This window comes from Myxocyprinus asiaticus, chromosome 8 (assembly GCF_019703515.2).
Source record: "Myxocyprinus asiaticus isolate MX2 ecotype Aquarium Trade chromosome 8, UBuf_Myxa_2, whole genome shotgun sequence".
NCBI lineage: Eukaryota > Metazoa > Chordata > Actinopteri > Cypriniformes > Catostomidae > Myxocyprinus > Myxocyprinus asiaticus.
Window position 1 is genome coordinate 20,584,950 of NC_059351.1, and position 18,353 is coordinate 20,603,302.

Genomic DNA, 18,353 nt, shown 5'->3' on the forward strand with positions numbered 1-18,353 from the left:
AACATTGAAATATATAATTAAGCTCAAGGTGACTTTCCTGTCTAATTAGAACCTTCAATACCAACCTGACAATTATGTGGGAAGTATGTCTTTAGGTTTTTATCATTTCACAGAAGGTATGGGATTTGGATTAGTATTTTAAGTTGTTTTGGAAAACTACAACATCTAATATAATTACAAAACCTTGCTATTCAGCAGGCAATCTGCAGCCTACCCATTGTCAGCACTGCCCAGCCCCTTCTATTGCTGCTGAAGCAACACCCCTGGATTTGCCTGACCCCGCCCCTCTGCACTACCTCAACTTCCACTATGCCCCAGCACCACGGAGGACACCACGCCCACTATTCAGTTATATAGCACAATATTCACATGGACTCTCATATTTATGCCTATTTTATTCCAAATTAAAGCATTCTCGAGGCCTGACAACCACATCTGTCTTCCCTGCCACACCTTGTTTACTTTAGTTTTTATCATTTCTGGCAGGGCTTGTCCTCTTCCATGCAAGAGAAATCTTAGCTTGTGATGGGCCCAATGCCCTGACTCCGCCTCCAACTACTCCAGAATGGGTGAAGTTCTGCAAACATCTATTTGGTGGATTCTCGACACTGCTTTGGATTGGTGCAATTCTTTGCTTCTTGGCATACAGAATCCAGACAATGACAATGTACGATGCAGCATAAATATGCATAAATAGTTCTTATATACTCCAATGTAGCAGCATAATCACATAGTTCTTTAGTAGCATACAGTAGATTGACTATCACACATCTTCGTCCCTACTAAAAAAACTATTTCATTTTTGCATCTTTACCTGGGAACTGTTCTTGCTGCTGTTGTCATAATCACTGGATGCTTCTCAAACTATCAAGAGGCTAAGAGCTCTAAGATCATGGAATATTTTAAGAACCTTGGTCTGCAGGTACACAAAGTACAATCATTCCATTAATTACGTAGTTTTGCATAGAACTAGGGATATTCACTCCAATTTATTCTGGTCATTTAGCAAGCCCTGGTTGTGCGTGATGGAGAGAAAAAGAGCATCAGCGCTGAGGAGGTAGCTGCTGGTGATCTTGTGGAGGTCAAAGGTGGAGACAGAATCCCAGCTGATCTTTGCATCATCTCTACACATAGGGGCAAGGTAAGATCTAAAGCATATCAGACCAGAAACAAAAATATACTGACCCTGTTAAAAAGATGTTGTGTTTGGATGCTGGTCCCCATTATGTGATGCTGGTATACCGATGTCCCCACCAGGCTTCCTTGTTATACTAACTAGACCAGCAGCAAACCAGCACAAGCCAGCATAAATAAATCTGTCCCAACATGAAAATGTTAGCAGAGCTTTCCAGTATGACTTTTCTTATAACTTCCTTTCTTCCTTTTAAGGTGGACAACTATTCACTCACCAGTGAATCTGAGCCCCAGACTCATTCTCCTGACTTTTCAATGAAAACCCCCAAGAAACTAGGAACATTGTGTTCTTCTCTACCAACTGTGTTGAAGGTGCATAAATAAGACATCTGAAGTAGGTTGGATAAAATAACACTATAGCTGTGGAAACAATTGCCAGAGTGTCTATTTGTACCCTGGTGTAAATAGCATCTGCCACACAAGCCAACCATTTGCACCCCAATAGTCTGGTGGAACCACTGAAATATGTGACAAACTAATCAGTAGATGTTGTTGCAGTGGCGTAGGCTGTAGAGACAGTGTGTGATTATGTAGTGCTGTCCTAGCGATCGTGGATCGAATCCAACTTTTGTCCCACTCTTTTTCCCATTCAATTTCCTGTTTCCACTCTTAATATTTCCTTTAATACTACTTAAAATAATAGATAAAATGAATATAAAGTTTGATTTCATCACAGTGATTTGGTCACGGTGAATGTTGAGGAGTGCAGAGAAGGGTTTGATCCGGAGGCGGGGTCTGTCGTTTGCATTCGCATCACTTGTGTGTACATTGCATCACTGTATTACTAATGTTGTAGTAACCGTGTTCTTTGGCAGAAACCATAGTTTTAATGCAATTAACAATGGTGTCTGTTAGTACAGTAATATGGTGCTAATATAGTAACCATGGTTAATTTTGTGTTTACTGTACATTTACAAAAAATACCTTGGTGAAACCATGGTTGCAGTGGTAAAAGTTAGGTTTAGGGGTAGAGGTTAATGTAGTGTGGCGGTGGGACTCTAAATCAACACAATAGACACACTGCAGTGATGCCCATACTGTATGTTACAGTTTTTCTCAATTGCTTTGGCTCATTTTTTGAAACAGTCTTAACATTCTCTAAATTGTAAGTGCAATTGTCACAACTGTTTTATGGGACATCACAACTCTATTGCATGTCTGCAAAATGTAATAACTCACCCAAAACATTTAATTCATGCTTCAAAACCTAGTTATTTTGTCAGTAAATTGGCCAGTGCCACCAAAATGAAATGAAAAAAGTTTTTTGTCATCGTATGAGCTGTACTGGTCAAATTGTTTAGATATTTTTTCACCATGGTATTCAACCCTGGAAATATTTGTTATATACAAATTTCATTTTTGTTCTACATTTTTGTTGACACTGACTGCATACTGTACTATACAAAAATGTCAGTTTTGTCTAGCTGAATGCTATTGTGTATCACACTGAGCTTTTTATATACCGATTTCAGCAGTAGGTAAATGTTTACTGGGAAAAGTCAATACTGTACAATACTGTATTACACAGAAAAAGGATATGCACATTTGTATGAATACAGTAAATTTATTTTTGTAGCAATGTGTTACATGTAAACAGAAAATTCAAATTTGCATGTCCATTTTTACACATTTCTTACATGTAAATCATATATACTGAACAGAATATTGCCACAAAATGACATCTATGCAAAAAATAAATAAATAAAATTAAAAAAAAATAAAAACCCGCAACAATGAAAAAAACCTGTGTTAGTTCTGTAAAAAACAATAAATTGTACCTCCACACGGTACGTAACACTACAAGTTCCCATCTTCTTGGTGGACATCCTGTCGCTCTTGTTGGTCTAGCCAGAGATTTAGCAGACATCACAAATATTCCATGTCATAGATATTTATGGAATATACAAGTATGTCTGATACATTTTGATAATTGAATGGATCATTTAGCATGTGATGTCTCACACAATGAAAGAATGTTTAGAAGTTGTGAAGAGTATGACAATTTCACTGAGAATCAGCTCATCAGTTTTGATCAGCAAGCCATGTGCATTTAGTTATTGTGTTTTCTTCAAATTGTGGGGCCAAGTCGGACTCAAGACCGAGTCCATAACAGTCCGAGTCTGAATTAATCTGTTCATGAATCTGAATTCAAATTGTAACCATAAACTCAACTTCAATATTTTAAGCTTATTTTAACTTTCACTAAGAAAATACAATTTCAATTTTAGACAATTGTACTTACTCTTTTGCACACATGTGCCAAAACATGTGCAATTTGCTTAAATGAATAAGAAATTCAAATCTGGTGTGAGCAAGAAACTAATTGTTCAGCGATTTTTAATTATTGTTTAGAAAAAAATAATTCTCATTCGAGAATTGAGCCAAAAAGATTGAGAAAAACTGTAATATTTAAATATGGGTGCAAATAGTATTTGACTAAATCTAAATCTATGACTGCTGAAGAATATGTATACACACAAAACGGTACAGTACTAGAGCAGATATTCATGATTCTGTGTTCTCTCTCGCAGGTTTCTGCCAATTTTGCTACCCGATGACCAGTTTCCTGAGGGCTTTGCATTTAATACTGATGAAGTGAACTTCCCCACTGAGAAATTGTGTTTTGTTGGCCTCATGTCTATGATTGACCCTCCTCGTGCTGCTGTTCCAGATGCTGTAGGTGAGTGCCGAAGTGCTGGAATTAAGGTATTGCTTCACTTTGATTTAATGTTCAATACTGCTTGAATATATTGTACCCATGTTAAATTAAAGTAGCCAGATAATAAAACATCTATGTCTTCAATCACAGGTTATCATGGTTACTTGTGATCATCTAGTTACAGCTATTGAAAAGGGTATTGCAAAGGGTGTTGAATCAAAGTGTTGTCCTTGACTCAAGATCCACTGTTTGAATATGTTGCACCTGACTTAAATTAAATTAATACAATTATAATTCTGAATCTTGTTACAGTTTATCATGGTTACTGGTGACCATCCATTTACAGGTAAGGTTATTGCATAGGGTGTTGACATTATATCTGAAGGCAATGAAACTGTGGAAGATATTGCAGCTCGTTTGAACATTCCTGTTGGGGAAGTTAATCCAAGATACACTGGCCATCTCAGCCACTGACAACAAAGCTGTTTTATAACCGGAGTTTTCGTCACTGGAGTAGAAGAAGGTATGAAATTTTATTGAAGGCCCAATTTACTGAAGAATTATGAAGGTTACTTTGACGCTAATTTTTTAACATATACCTTTCACTTTAGGGCGTTTAACTTGAAGAAGTCCATTGCTTACACATTGACAGTAACATCCCGGAGATCTCACCCTTCCTTTTGTTCATCATTGCTAATATTCCTCTACGCTTGGGCACCAACACCATTCTCTGTATTGACCTGGGCACTGACATGGTAGGAAAAATAATTATTTTATTTAAAACTTTTTATAGAATGTTGTCCTAAACAGTAATTAAGGGCCAAACACCAAAGGTATTTTAAAGTCATAATTGTTAGTTGTCCTGTGGCTGTCAGCCCCTAAAACGGTAAGGTAAAAAAGTGGTGAAATTTGGTACACTAAATGGGGATGGTCTGAACATTATTCTGAATTTTAACAATTTGGGGTCAGCAAACCCTGTTGCACAACCAACAGCTGAAAGTCATGGTTTCCGCCATCTTGAATTCTATAGAAAACATACTTTTTCAAATTTGTTCTACATTGGATCTTTCCCAAATTTGTGTTAGATGAACCTAGCTATTCAAGATTTTTGATATTACAAACCATTGGCGTTTAGCGCATCAATGAATTTGACAGTAAGCTCACAAAATAGGAAGTGTGGCTTTGTCTTGGCAACACTTTGATATATTGTACGAAACTTAGTGTTGGGTACGAGTCCACCTTAGTTGAGTCCGAGTCAAGTCCGAGTCTTCAAACAATCGAGTCTGAGTTGAGTCCGAGTCCAAAAGGGGCCAAGTCGGACTCAAGACCGAGTCCATAATGGTCCGAGTCTGAATTAATCTGTTCATGAATCTGAATTCAAATTGTAACCATAAACTCAACATCAATATTTTAAGCTTATTTTAACTTTCACTAAGAAAACACAATTTCAATATAAATGTAACAAAAACCTCTATATTTTATGATTAGTTTCCTGCGGAACAAACTTCAAAGTGGTTTCAGAATGAAAGCATATGCTTTAGGTGTATGAAGACAAAACTGTCCTTCAACAAACTTCTTATTGCGTTCTGTTGACATTTCAGTAATTTGTTGGTTTTTCCCCTCCACTCAAAGACTAAAGAAAGTGAAAGCTGCATTAGTCATTAAAACCAGAGTTATTATTGTTTCGAATTTTAATTTTGTTTTTTATTTTACAACTTCATTTTCAGTTTGTCCTTTCAATTTAGATAACTTGTATCTAAAATGATCCCTATCTAAAGAAATAATATATACTGAGATTTATTTTTTGTCTCTATCTGTCAACTGGTTTGGGAAAATAATGATATATTCTGCAATATATAGTTTGTGAAAATGTATATTTTATTTTATATTTTGTTTTTAACTATTTAACCATTTACCTTTTTTTAATTTACAAATTCCATGTAGCCTATTCCATCCATATCATTTCATATTGCATGTGTAATTATGAGTAGTCATGTCAGGTACACATTTTAACACAAAATTCACAACACTGGAACCTAAAATTCAAAATACAATCCCCACATCTCAACATTTAAAGGAATATTCCGGGTTCAATACAAGTTAAGCTCAATCAACAAACAGCTAGAGCCTTTGCAACTGTTTTACACATTTCAATTTCATATCAAAATTCCATAAATTACATTAACTTTTTTTTTTGTTGTTCTTTTTTTTTTATTAAAGATGACTTAATTCAATTTGATGGAATTTTGTTATGAAATCTGTATCTTAAATTTTTTTCAGTGTGAAAAGCACTTCAACACGTGTCCATGTTTAATACACTCAAACAACATCACATACAACAAACATACAACACATCCCATACACAGACTCTCATTTATCAGTAAATTATATAGTCCTTTATTATTGCAAATCTATTTAGAAATATAAACTGTTTAAAAACTGTTTGAAATCTGACTTTTAGCAAAAGTTATTTGTAGTCTTTGTTGGGCAAAATGCAATTAGCATAAAATCATAATATTAATAAGTATGTCCTTAACGCCTCGTGCGCTTCCGCATTTGACATCCGGGAATTTGCACGTGATGAAGTCGTACGAGTTTATGCGAACAACATCGTGCCATACCATACGAAATAGCCATCTCATAAAATATGTACGAATTTTCATGAGATCAGGTTGATTTGTTTCCTATGAAGAAAGTTGGATTTTAAAAAGGGATCTCAGATAGTGATACAGTAACTTTCATAACAACAGTTAATTGATTTTCCTTCCTTTGAGAGATTATGGAAGAAAAGGCTTTAATATCTGTGCTGTTTTCTTTCAGGCTGGGTGGAATAGGAAGCATACTACTGAAACAAAACAAAAAAAGATTATGTGTCAAACATATGCAAGGAGACATTTGTTGTGATATTTAAAAAATTATGCAGAATGTTGTCATTTTTAGCCAAAAAATATGCATGCAAATTACATGGAATTGAATTTGTTTTTTGGTCTACATACAAACTTCTTTATGAAACAGAAAAGTTTATTAAAATAATGATGCAAGCGACGTATAACCTTTTATTTAGTGAGTTACATTAATATAAGCAAAATAGCATGATGTAATACACAAGTTGATATAACGACAGGTTGCGAGAAGCTAGAAATTCTAGAAATTTCTAGAAATAAAAAAAAAATCAGTCAAAATATTAAAATATCTGTAAAATCACTTTGTGAAGAAAAAAACAGCTTTATTGATGGGTAACATAAAAATTTGTATAATAAATAATCCTTTATTTATTAATTCATGTTTTATTTCATATTTAAACAACTGTAGGGTTAGTCTATAGCAAGTATAATTATCTTATTTTAAGTACAACAGATTTCACTGGGATGTCCCCACCATGATTTGAACATATGATGTATGTTGAGTTTATGTTTCATAAGGCCTTTGCACACAAAAGGCGACGCGATTATGAGAGGTGAATTGCAGACGAATGGCCCTTGCACATAGAGAGCGACGCGAATGACCACCGTTAGCAGATTGACAACTTTACAATAGGTGCCGCTAATCGATAAGCAATTTTACCCCAGTACGGTAGGTGGCGTAAAGCACTAATGAACTCACTTAAGATTAAATGCAAAGGGAAAAAATGCAGCGATATGGAATACATCATGAAGATAATCCACGTAGAATATTTTTTAAAGGGGATGCAAGGCAGTGATGCAGCAATTTAATTTACATGTTAAGAGAATAAATATATTTTTTAAGGCATTTGATGCAAATTAACTATCCTCACTACTGGTTTAGGATTTGTTTCTTGAGTTACTTAAAGGTGCAGTATGTAAGATTCAGAAACCCTTGTTATTAATGACACTTGTGGCCGTTAAGTGAACTGCAACCAGCTACCTGTTGCTCGTGATCGCGCACACACTCCGTAGGGACGTGAGCATCAACCAAAACAATGACATAACGTACAAAGAGGCTGAACTTGATTCACCGACATCATGCTGACAGATGAGGTAGCATAATTAAAATTACACAGTTATGATTGTTTAACTACAAACTTTGAGACTGTATATTATATTTGACTCTCCAGTGCTGGAACAGGGCTAAAACAAAGTGTGGATATAGGTCTGACTATGCGAGACTGTAGTTTGAAGTAATCACTTTTCTTTGCATGATTCATTGACTGCATTTATACGATAGCCTATGTCGGCATTAGCTAGCTAACCAGCTTTATCAATAGCTGTTAGCTAAATATGGTGGATGATGACAGTAGCTGTTTATAAAATAGACTGTACATTATAAATATGTTGACAATTCAGTATTGATGTGATTCCATCACAACTGTCATTTTGATATATCGATGCGCTATTGTTTTATAATAACAGATTGTATATATTTTCTGTATAACCAAGTTACGTTACACTAATGAATGGAGCTTTTTGCATTATCTTGAACATTGTCTAGCATTAATTTCATGTATTATTGTAGTTTATGTTGCTGAATAATTACAGATTAACACTGACATTAACCTGACTTTTAGTATAAAGAGAAGATCGTTGAAATTATTTGAAAGTTACGAAGCAAGGTAGCTTGCAATTCGTCAGCGTTAGCAGGCAAGATCAAGTTAGCTAAAATTACACAGATCAGTCCTTATGACACTATATTTCACATGCTTTGCCGTTATGTAAGCTTATCTGTCCAATAAAAGAACACCAATTCAGGGTCTGTTTTGATCCCCAAAACCGAATGAAGGTCCCTCCAGGAATCAAATATCCTGCTGATGTTCACTCTAGTTTTCACTCGAACACGATCACATTTCCACTTAGCCAGACGGGATTCAGTAGATAAATGTTTTTTTTTTTTTTGGCTTTATCGGAGTTTGTGTAGGAGTCGGTGTTGTGCTGGGAGCCGGACGTTTGCTGGATTCCATCTCTAAGATAACGTTACCTAGTGTTTCAGTTTGTTGTCACTGTTGAATAGTGGAAGAGAAGCTACTGTCTGAGGCAAGGCTCTCGGGAGCGAGCATAAACGTCACATTCTTTGGATTTTCCTGGCAAAAGCGACCCGCTCCCTTCGCATGAAAATCAGTCTACAGGATTTAACAGGCAACCTAGGAAGTCCGGGAAGGGCTCATTTTTTAAGTTGCCTTACAAGCCGTTCACACATTGGCAAAAAAAATAAATAAAAAAGCCGAACATTACATGAAAAATTTTACATATTGCACCTTTAGGCATTTAATGTCTGTGATCAAAACAGCTTTCTGTTCTTTAGTACCACCTGTTGCGCTGGTTTTGATAACTGTAGCACCTCCTGACCCGTGATCCAAAGCTAATATTTTATTGGTCAGGGCATTTCATTGCCCAGCGAAGAAAAAAACAAATCAGCGCTATTTTTCCAGGTGAGAATGGCTCGTTAGGAATCCATTGTTTCGATTGAAAATGTTAATCACGGCGAGAAATCGCGAAGACATTTCGCCTTTGGTGTGCAAAGGCCTTTCTACTAAATGTTTTACAGTATATGTTCTTAAGCATTATTTGGAAAGCACTTTGGTCAACTACAGTTGTAGATGCTACAGAAGTACAATTTGTATTATATTGTATGATATAAAAACAAACATGTGTTGAGGTCGCAGGGCTTATTAATGGCTTTTGACTTATTTTTCTCAGTCAATTTATCTATCTTAACACTCTGACAAACATCTTTTCACACCATATAAAGACAGCTCTTTCAGAGGAGCCAATGGACAGTTTCCTGACTCACATCTGAAATCTCAATGTTCAATTATATTTAAAATAGTAAAGTTCGGAAGTACCCCCAGTGAACTAACACATTTATTTTTTTAAGAAAAGAACTAACGAAAGTCATACATTATCAATATAAAATGATCTTTAAACTATTTTAATATATTAAGACTGACAGACCTGCTACGATATAGCATTACATTCTATTAAGGAGATTAAAAAGAGGCTAAAACATGCATAATTATAACCTATACCGTTAAAATGCAAATATACATATACATATATATGTGTGTGCTTAGCAACAACATTTTATACGCCATGCCCTCCTAGATTAGGTTCATTAGAATTCACTAATGGGGGGGGGGGGGGAGGAGACACATGATAGTTTCCATGACAACACATTTATAGGCTAGAGCCCACAGCTTGTAAATAAAATTCAAGATATTTTTTAGTTCTCCTACTTTGAAGATGCACTCTCCAACAGGCTCAGGTTCAACAGTACTGGTCAGTTTGCAACATGAGCACGACCAATACACATCTTTAATGAGTTTAATCCCTGTAATGAGGATAATCCTGAAAAACTTTAAGAAATAATGACCATGAAATAAGATCTCAGTATAATTACTGAGACAAATGTGATACAAACAGACTGCCAAATAGACCAACTTAAATTACTGTATGATATCCTACTAATAGAAATAATTGTGATATCCTTTCATGAATTGAGTTCCACCATGATACAACTAATAAGCAAAATAGCTCATTTTATTTCTCTTTTCAGTTAACAAATAAAACAATCTAGGCAACTGCAAAACTGATTCCTTCTCTATAACCAATACTGGGAAATATGAGTAAAACAAGGGAAAACCTAATGAGTCATGGATTTAGATTGAGTAACACCTCTTAAACATGCTTACTTTTGCTTTTCCAAGCACAAGTAGGAATCACAAGATCATGTTAATAGTCTAATCCAAGTCAAACAAACTTTAACCAGGGGCTCACATAAAAATCTAAAATTTAGTAACTATGCTCTCTGAATTAGACACTAACTGGTAGAAACGTTCACTTTGAAGTTGAATTTTAACAGGGCTACTTTTTCCCCTATAAATCAACAATTAACAAGGATAAGACCAAACAAGAGGAGTATCTATAATCTGATGTGGAGAAGGACATCTACAGGTGCATCTCAATAAATTAGAATGTCGTGAAAAAGTTCATTTATTTCAGTAATTCAACTCAAATTGTGAAACTCGTGTATTAAATAAATTCAGTGCACACAGACTGAAGTGGTTTAAGTCTTTGGTTCTTTTAATTGTGATGATTTTGGCTCACATTTAACAAAAACCCACCAATTCACTCTCAAATTAGAATACATCATAAGACCAATAAAAAAAAAAAACATTTTTAGTGAATTGTTGGCCTTCTGGAAAGTATGTTCATTTACTGTACATGTACTCAATACTTGGTAGGGGCTCCTTTTGCTTTAATTACTGCCTCAATTCGGCGTGGCATGGAGGTGATCAGTTTGTGGCACTGCTGAGGTGGTATGGAAGCCCAGGTTTCTTTGACAGTGGCCTTCAGCTTATCTGCATTTTTTGGTCTCTTGTTTCTCATTTTCCTCTTGACAATACCCCATAGATTCTCTATGGGGTTCAGGTCTGGTGAATTTGCTGGCCAGTCAAGCACACCAACACCATGGTCATTTAACCAACTTTTGGTGCTTTTGGCAGTGTGGGCAGGTGCCAATCCTGCTGGAAAATGAAATCAGCATCTTTAAAAAGCTGGTCAGCAGAAGGAAGCATGAAGTGCTCCAAAATTTATTGGTAAACGGGTGCAGTGACTTTGGTTTTCAAAAAACACAATGGACCAACACCAGCAGATGACATTGCACCCCAAATCATCACAGACTGTGGAAACTTAACACTGGACTTCAAGCAACTTGGGCTATGAGCTTCTCCACCCTTCCTCCAGACTCTAGGACCTTGGTTTCCAAATGAAATACAAAACTTGCTCTCATCTGAAAAGAGGACTTTGGACCACTGGGCAACAGTCCAGTTCTTCTTCTCCTTAGCCCAGGTAAGACGCCTCTGATGTTGTCTGTGGTTCAGGAGTGGCTTAACAAGAGGAATACGACAACTGTAGCCAAATTCCTTGACATGTCTGTGTGTGGTGGCTCTTGATGCCTTGACCCCAGCCTCAGTCCATTCCTTGTGAAGTTCACCCAAATTCTTGAATCGATTTTGCTTGACAATCATAAGGCTGCGGTTCTCTCGGTTGGTTGTGCATCTTTTTCTTCCACACTTTTTCCTTCCACTCAACTTTCTGTTAACATGCTTGGATACAGCACTCTGTGAACAGCCAGCTTCTTTGGCAATGAATGTTTGTGGCTTACCCTCCTTGTGAAGGGTGTCAATGATTGTCTTCTGGACAATTGTCAGATCAGCAGTCTTCCCCATGATTGTATAGCCAAGTGAGCCAAACTGAGAGACTATTTTGAAGGCTCAGGAAACCTTTGCAGGTGTTTTGAGTTGATTTGCTGATTGGCATGTCACCATATTCTAATTTTTTGAGATAGTGAATTGGTGGGTTTTTGTTAAATGTGAGCCAAAATCATCACAATTAAAAGAACCAAAGACTTAAACTACTTCAGTCTGTGCATTGAATTTATTTAATACACGAGTTTCACAATTTGAGTTGAATTACTGAAATAAATGAACTTTTCCACGACATTCTAATTTATTGAGATGTACCTGTATTCACCGCGATCAAAGTTCAGAGGGGAAAGTCTGACACAATCGCCGGCATAATCTGACCTCTCTGTTCTCGTGCAGACCACGCCCCCTTTCTCTGCGTTACCATGGTAAAACGGGCACAAATCAAGACGAAAAATCGCTCTGTATATAAACGTTTGAACCCTCACGGAAACGCGGCTTGGATGCGTGTACCGGTGAAAAGACACGTACAGCAGTAACCAAGGGAAAATATCAGAAGAAAAAGGAAACGGGATTTGGGGACTTTGAATGTGTTGTTTTTAAGAAAACTTGGATTTTTGGGAACCCAGGTGGTCGTGTTTTAATCAAAAAAGCAAAATGGGACGAGGAGTAAGTGTGAACTCACGTGTTTGTCATTTTATTATTGAAGGCTGTCTAGGAATTTTAAGTATGTTGTAGTTTCTTGTGTGTGTGTTTTTTTTTTTTTTTTCTTCTTCTTCTTTAATGGCTTTCCGAAGTAGGACACTTCCGCAGTTTGAACATTCAGACGTGTCTCATTTGAATGAATGTAATATGTCTATGTGTATTTAAACCATTTTATGTCAGTATTTTTTAATGTAGCAACATATTTTAAATCTACGGTTACACAAAGTCATTCAAACTCCATTTTCAGAGCAGGTCGCGTTTATTGACAATATTACAGAAATGTAGCAAGCTCGTGAACTTCCTCTTTATATGTTCTCGATGTGGTACAGCTTGTTTGCGAAGCAAATGTAGTCAGTCAGCAATTGACTTAAGCGTTGGCGATTTGAAGTAATCATGTATGTCACGAGACGAACACTGTATGCCCCTGTTGTTTGGGTCATGGGAAAAGTGTTCCAGCTCTTTGACCAGTATGAAAAAAGCCACGAATACTTAAACGCGACAACGTGTTTCCGACTAAGATGAATCCGCCAGATAGTTTCAACTGCCTCATTTGAAACCTCGAGGTTGAACGAAACTCTCCTCAGTTTAAAGCAGCAGATAAGCAACAGTTTAACTGTTAAGTCTTAAAACAGTTAAAAGAGATACAAAGTTTAAAACCTCGAAATGAACGAGACGCGTAGTTTAACTGCTGTAAAACCATGCAGTTTAACGACCATACATAGCTACGGATCCCTGTAAATTAAATCCTAAGACTGTAACATTTGCGACTTTTGAGAATTATACAATGTTTATCACCTCGAGATAAACGAGAGGCTAAGTTTAACTTACGCATTTTTTTATTCATTCAGTGCCATACGAAAAAGTTGTATAGTCACATTAATGACATGGGCCTTATAAACGTTGCCAGACAAAATACTTTTACATAAATTGCTGTTCCTTTAAAACTTAACGTTTTCAGTGCTTCTTTGTTGTTGTTGTTTGTTTTTTCCAAAAGGTTTATATACGATTCAAATTCATTTACAAAATGGAAGACATTTGGTTGATATTGTTCTTTACATTGCAAAATATCATCTTCAAAATAAAGCAACATATAAAATACACACATTTTTGTCACACATCCCAATTTTCTCTTAATATTGGCTTCCAAATCCTTCCAAAACAATCTTGAATAAATACAAAGATAAAACAAATTAATAATTGTTTCTTTCTCCAGTTCACAGAATTCCTAAGTATATGACATTTTCAATGTATATCTTCCAAGACGTGTGTGGCTGGATAAATCCTATGCAATATTTTGTGTGAAACTTGAGACTAAATTTATTCTGTATTTACCATGCTTTAGATTAACAACTATTCAGTGAAAACTCGATTTAAAACCTCCAGAATGCACAAGATAAAAAGTTTAGTTCCTTAAAATCTTGAGTAACTATTCATCTTAAAACTGCGAGATAGGTCTACATTGTTTAACGATTCTACTTTATACCTACGACGACAAAGTACAAATTCTAAAATGTCGAAATACACTCCGTTAACTAGACATTTTTAGCTCCCCAATTTAAGATGTAGAGATACTTGTGGTAAATTTAACCTGGTAATTTAAAACCTTGCAAGAAAACGGGTGTTTACTTTAACTTGACTCCAAACCACGAGACTGACGATATACCTAGTCTGTACTATTAATACCTTGACTTGAAACCACAAGAGAAACCCTTAAACTCCTCAGTTTAATGTCGTGATGATGTGGAGGTGTAAAAGAAGATTCATTATATTTCTGTCAGTATGCAGTAATGCAGAGTAAAAAGTGTTAAATAATGGTGTGTAGTCTGAGATGATAGATATCTCGGGGTACACAGGCTGTTATTATGGCATATGTTTGTCGTCTTTATAACTAGAGAAGACGGAGTTAGTTCAACAAGGCTTTTCCTGAAAAAAGGCCTTTATGAAAACATATTGTGTCCTCTAATCTGAAATTATGGACGTTTATCATAATGGAAATTGAATTTTTTAACTGTAAAATAGCTTATTAACTGCTTGACCATGGATAATTGACTATGATCAGATTAACATTTATAAAAAACTGCACATGCAGTCACAATCTTATGATTTGCTTCTTATAGGGTCCATTAACCCCCATTAATGTGATTCCAGAATACAGTAGCATTGCATAAGAGCAGAATGCCACTCCCTAATGTGAGGCACTGAGCATCACTGTAGATGTAAATTATGAATTCAATCCCAGAGTACCCCATGTGATGAGAGCAAACAGACATCTGCATGTTTCATCTGGGTTTGGTGCATTGAGCTACGCCCCCAACTCATCACATCCCCACAGCAACGGGGCAGATGTCTCTCCTCTGCTGACACTGTGTGGATGTGTTGCATGCAAGAGACCGATAAGAAATAAAATGATCTAATATTCTTAGTTTGTTCAGTTTTTTAGAATTGTTCTGGGTCATATCCTAATAATAATGTACATTTACAGGTTTGCGTAATAAAATTATTTCCCTATGTTACTATGGTTCAGTGATATCAGATGGTAGTACAAAGTGTATTTTAGGGCTGGGTATGGCCAGCTACCTCACGATACGATACATATTGCAATACACATGTCACGTTTTGATATAAAGTATATCACGATATATCACAATATCATGATTAGATTTAGCTTTTAATTAATTAATTTGGGAATATTTCAATTATGTCCATTTTGCTTACAGTATGAAAGAAATTCTTTCAGCTAATGCTGTTATTAATTTTACAGGCTTATGGACATATCAATTTGACAAATTTTTTTTTATCATTAGTTTTAATCATTTTGGTGAGACTTTAGCTTTTTTAAAAATATAGTATTACTTGTATTACATCAATAAATATGATGTATTGTAATATCATATATTGCATATATACAGTATATTGTTACATGTTTGTTGTTTACATGCCTAATTTGTACTATTTACAAGTATTAGATATGTAGAACAAGTGCTAAAATTGTACCGTCTCTTTAAGACCTGTGGCAGGTACTTTGACAGTAGTGTTTGTTTTTGGTCGAATGCTTCTTTACCGCATTCATGCTATGTGTGATTAGAATTAAATGTTTATTTTGTTGTTTTTGGTAAATAACTGACTGTAGAGAACAAAAAGGATTTTAAAAGAGACATTATTAAACAACAAATGGTTTGCTTGGATCTAGTCTTTGGACTCCCATCACACAGAAAGAGTCAAAGAGCTTTTACTCTCAGCACGCAGTGAAAAGATCTCGGTGCTGAACTTCTTCACCACTACATCACTCAAACACTGGTGAGTGAAATCTAAAACAAATTACCAGCCAGTGGCTAAACACAGACATTTTGTAGCATATGGGAAGTATTTACGCACATATGATTGTTGGGGATTGCAGATAGAAAGAGAGCGATCTTGGCATTTTAAGAATTGATATTGCGATCGTATAAATGAAGATTAAGCAGAAATCTGTATTTTTTCCCAGCCCTAGATCCAAACGTGAGAGAGTTCCAGCATGTCTGTGAGAGAAACCCTGAATGGTGCAGGATCGGTTTTAGTCTCTTTTGTGCCTCATAGGAGCATCTCTGACTGCACTGAAAATATCACAATATATAACGATACAATATCGTGAGAAAAAGTATCGTGATATATTGCTATTTGATTATATCGACACCCTAGTGGATTAATGTTTCTGATATTAGGGAACACATCTTCCCTAATATTCCTATTATACCCCCCCCCTCCCAATTTATATTAATACATTCTTATCACCATCATGGTAGTGTCCAAAAGTGATAATCCCATTGTACTTTTTTGTTAGGTTAAAATAACGTTTTCAGTTCACATATACACCGATCAGCCACAACATTAAAAGCACCTGCCTAATATTGTGTAGGTCCCCCTCGTGCCGCCAAAACAGCTCTGACCTGTCAAGGCATGGACTCCACAAGACCTCTGAAGGGGCCCTCTGGTATCTGGCACCAAGACGTTAGCAGAAGATCCTTTAAGTCCTGTATGTTGCGAGGTGAGGCCTCCATGGATTGGACTTGTTGGTCCAGCACATCCCATAGATGCTCAATGCGATTGAGATCTGGGGAATTTGGAGGCCAATTCAACACCTTGAACTCTTTGTCATGTTCCTCAAACCATTCCTGAACAATTTTTGCAGTGTGGCAGGGCGAATTATCCTACTCAAAGAGGCCACTGCCATCAGGGAATACCGTTGCCATGATGGGGTGTATGTGGTCTGCAACAATCTTTAGGTAGGTGGTATGTGTCAAAGTAACATCCACATGAATGCCAGGACCCAAGATTTCCCAGCAGAACATTGCCCAGAGAATCACACTGCCTCCACCGGCCTGTCTTCTTCTCATGGTGCACTCTGCTTCCATCCCAGGTAAATGACGCACACGCACCCGGCCGTCCACATGATGTAAAAGAAAATGTGATTCATCAGACCAGGCCACCTACTTCCATTGCTCCATGGTCCAGTTCTGGACGCTCACATGCCCATTGTAGGCGCTTTCAGTGGTGGACAGGGGTCAGCATGGGCACTCTGACCGGTCTGTGACTATGCAGCCCCATACGCAGCAAGCTGCGATGCATTGTGTGTTCTGACACCATTTTATCATTGCTAGCATTACGTTTTTCAGCAATTTGTGCTACAGTAGCTCTTCTATGGGATTGGACGGGCTAGCCTTTGCTCCCCACATGCATCATTGTACCTTGGGCACCCATGTCCTTCCTTGGACCACATTTGGTAGGTATTAACCATTGCATACCGGGAACACCCCACAAGACCTGCTGTTTTGGAGATGCTCTGATCCAGTAGTCTAGCCATCACAGTTTGGCCCTTGTCAAAGTCGCTCAGATCCTTATGCTTGCCTATTTTACCTGCTTCCGACACATGAAATTCAAAAACTGACTGTTCACTTGCTGCCTAATATATCCCACCCCTTGACAGGTGCCAGTGTATCGAGATAATAAATGTTATTCAATTTGCCTGTCAGTGGTTTTAATATTGTGGCTGATCAGTGTAAATGTTAGTATAGTGGGTGCTTTATGGTCAGCATCAGGTGTTGATCACAGCTGTATATTCTCTTCTCCCCGAGTGTGTGTATATAAGCTAAGACCGGTTTAACAGTCTTTCCATTCATCAGACACAGTCCCATCTGACAGGAATGTTTATCATTGGACATAAGTTTATTACGTGAAATTATGTATGACATAATAATTAAGAAATATTTAATATTCTGCACTATTTCTTTTGGGCATTAACAAGATGTCAGCAAATTTGTGATACTGACCATGTTAAATTGTTGTACAAAAGGTCATAGTTCCTTGCTTCCATTCATTGAAAATTCTCAAATAATGCTAGTATAACCCTGATCATCTGGTTTTACACAACTTGAGTCCATGCCAGCTCGAGTGCATGCTGTCATTAAAGTAACAAGGGACGTACTAAATATGAAGACATTCTAAAATCATGTCAAATTTAAACTTTTCACTCAAAATTGTTATGGTGATGATAACATTTGTTTTCACTTGTGGTCTCAGGATTATTTTGAACCCAACTGTACATTTTCTTTTCTGTCAATGTTCTTCAACTGAAATGAGCTTATGTAGAGCTCAAGCTTA

The 18,353-nt window shown here is 36.6% G+C and overlaps 2 protein-coding genes across 5 annotated transcripts in view; both read left to right on the plus strand.

Moving 5' to 3' along the window:
* Positions 1–596: 596 nt before the first annotated feature.
* On the plus strand, positions 597–4,585 carry LOC127444695 (sodium/potassium-transporting ATPase subunit alpha-1-like). Its single transcript, XM_051704234.1, has 6 exons — positions 597–922; positions 1,007–1,141; positions 1,390–1,506; positions 3,726–3,874; positions 4,166–4,376; positions 4,465–4,585. Exons 1-4 carry the CDS (start codon positions 893–895, stop codon positions 3,750–3,752), a joined length of 309 nt encoding a protein of 102 aa, XP_051560194.1. The 5' UTR covers positions 597–892; the 3' UTR covers positions 3,753–3,874; positions 4,166–4,376; positions 4,465–4,585.
* A 4-nt stretch (positions 4,586–4,589) lies between these two features.
* Positions 4,590–18,353, plus strand: part of LOC127444694 (sodium/potassium-transporting ATPase subunit alpha-1) — a 28,529-nt gene continuing 14,765 nt past the window's right edge. For 2 of the 4 annotated variants that reach the window (XM_051704232.1, XM_051704233.1), the window contains exons 1-2: positions 12,433–12,680; positions 15,907–16,013. Coding sequence is in view for 2 of the 4 variants with exons in the window: in XM_051704230.1 (XP_051560190.1) it covers positions 12,669–12,680 (12 nt within the window). In the remaining 2 variants the exon portion in view is untranslated. Of the gene's footprint in view, positions 4,609–12,432; positions 12,681–15,906; positions 16,014–18,353 lie in introns of those variants that run through there. The other 2 variants (XM_051704231.1, XM_051704230.1) reach the window with 2 other exon arrangements.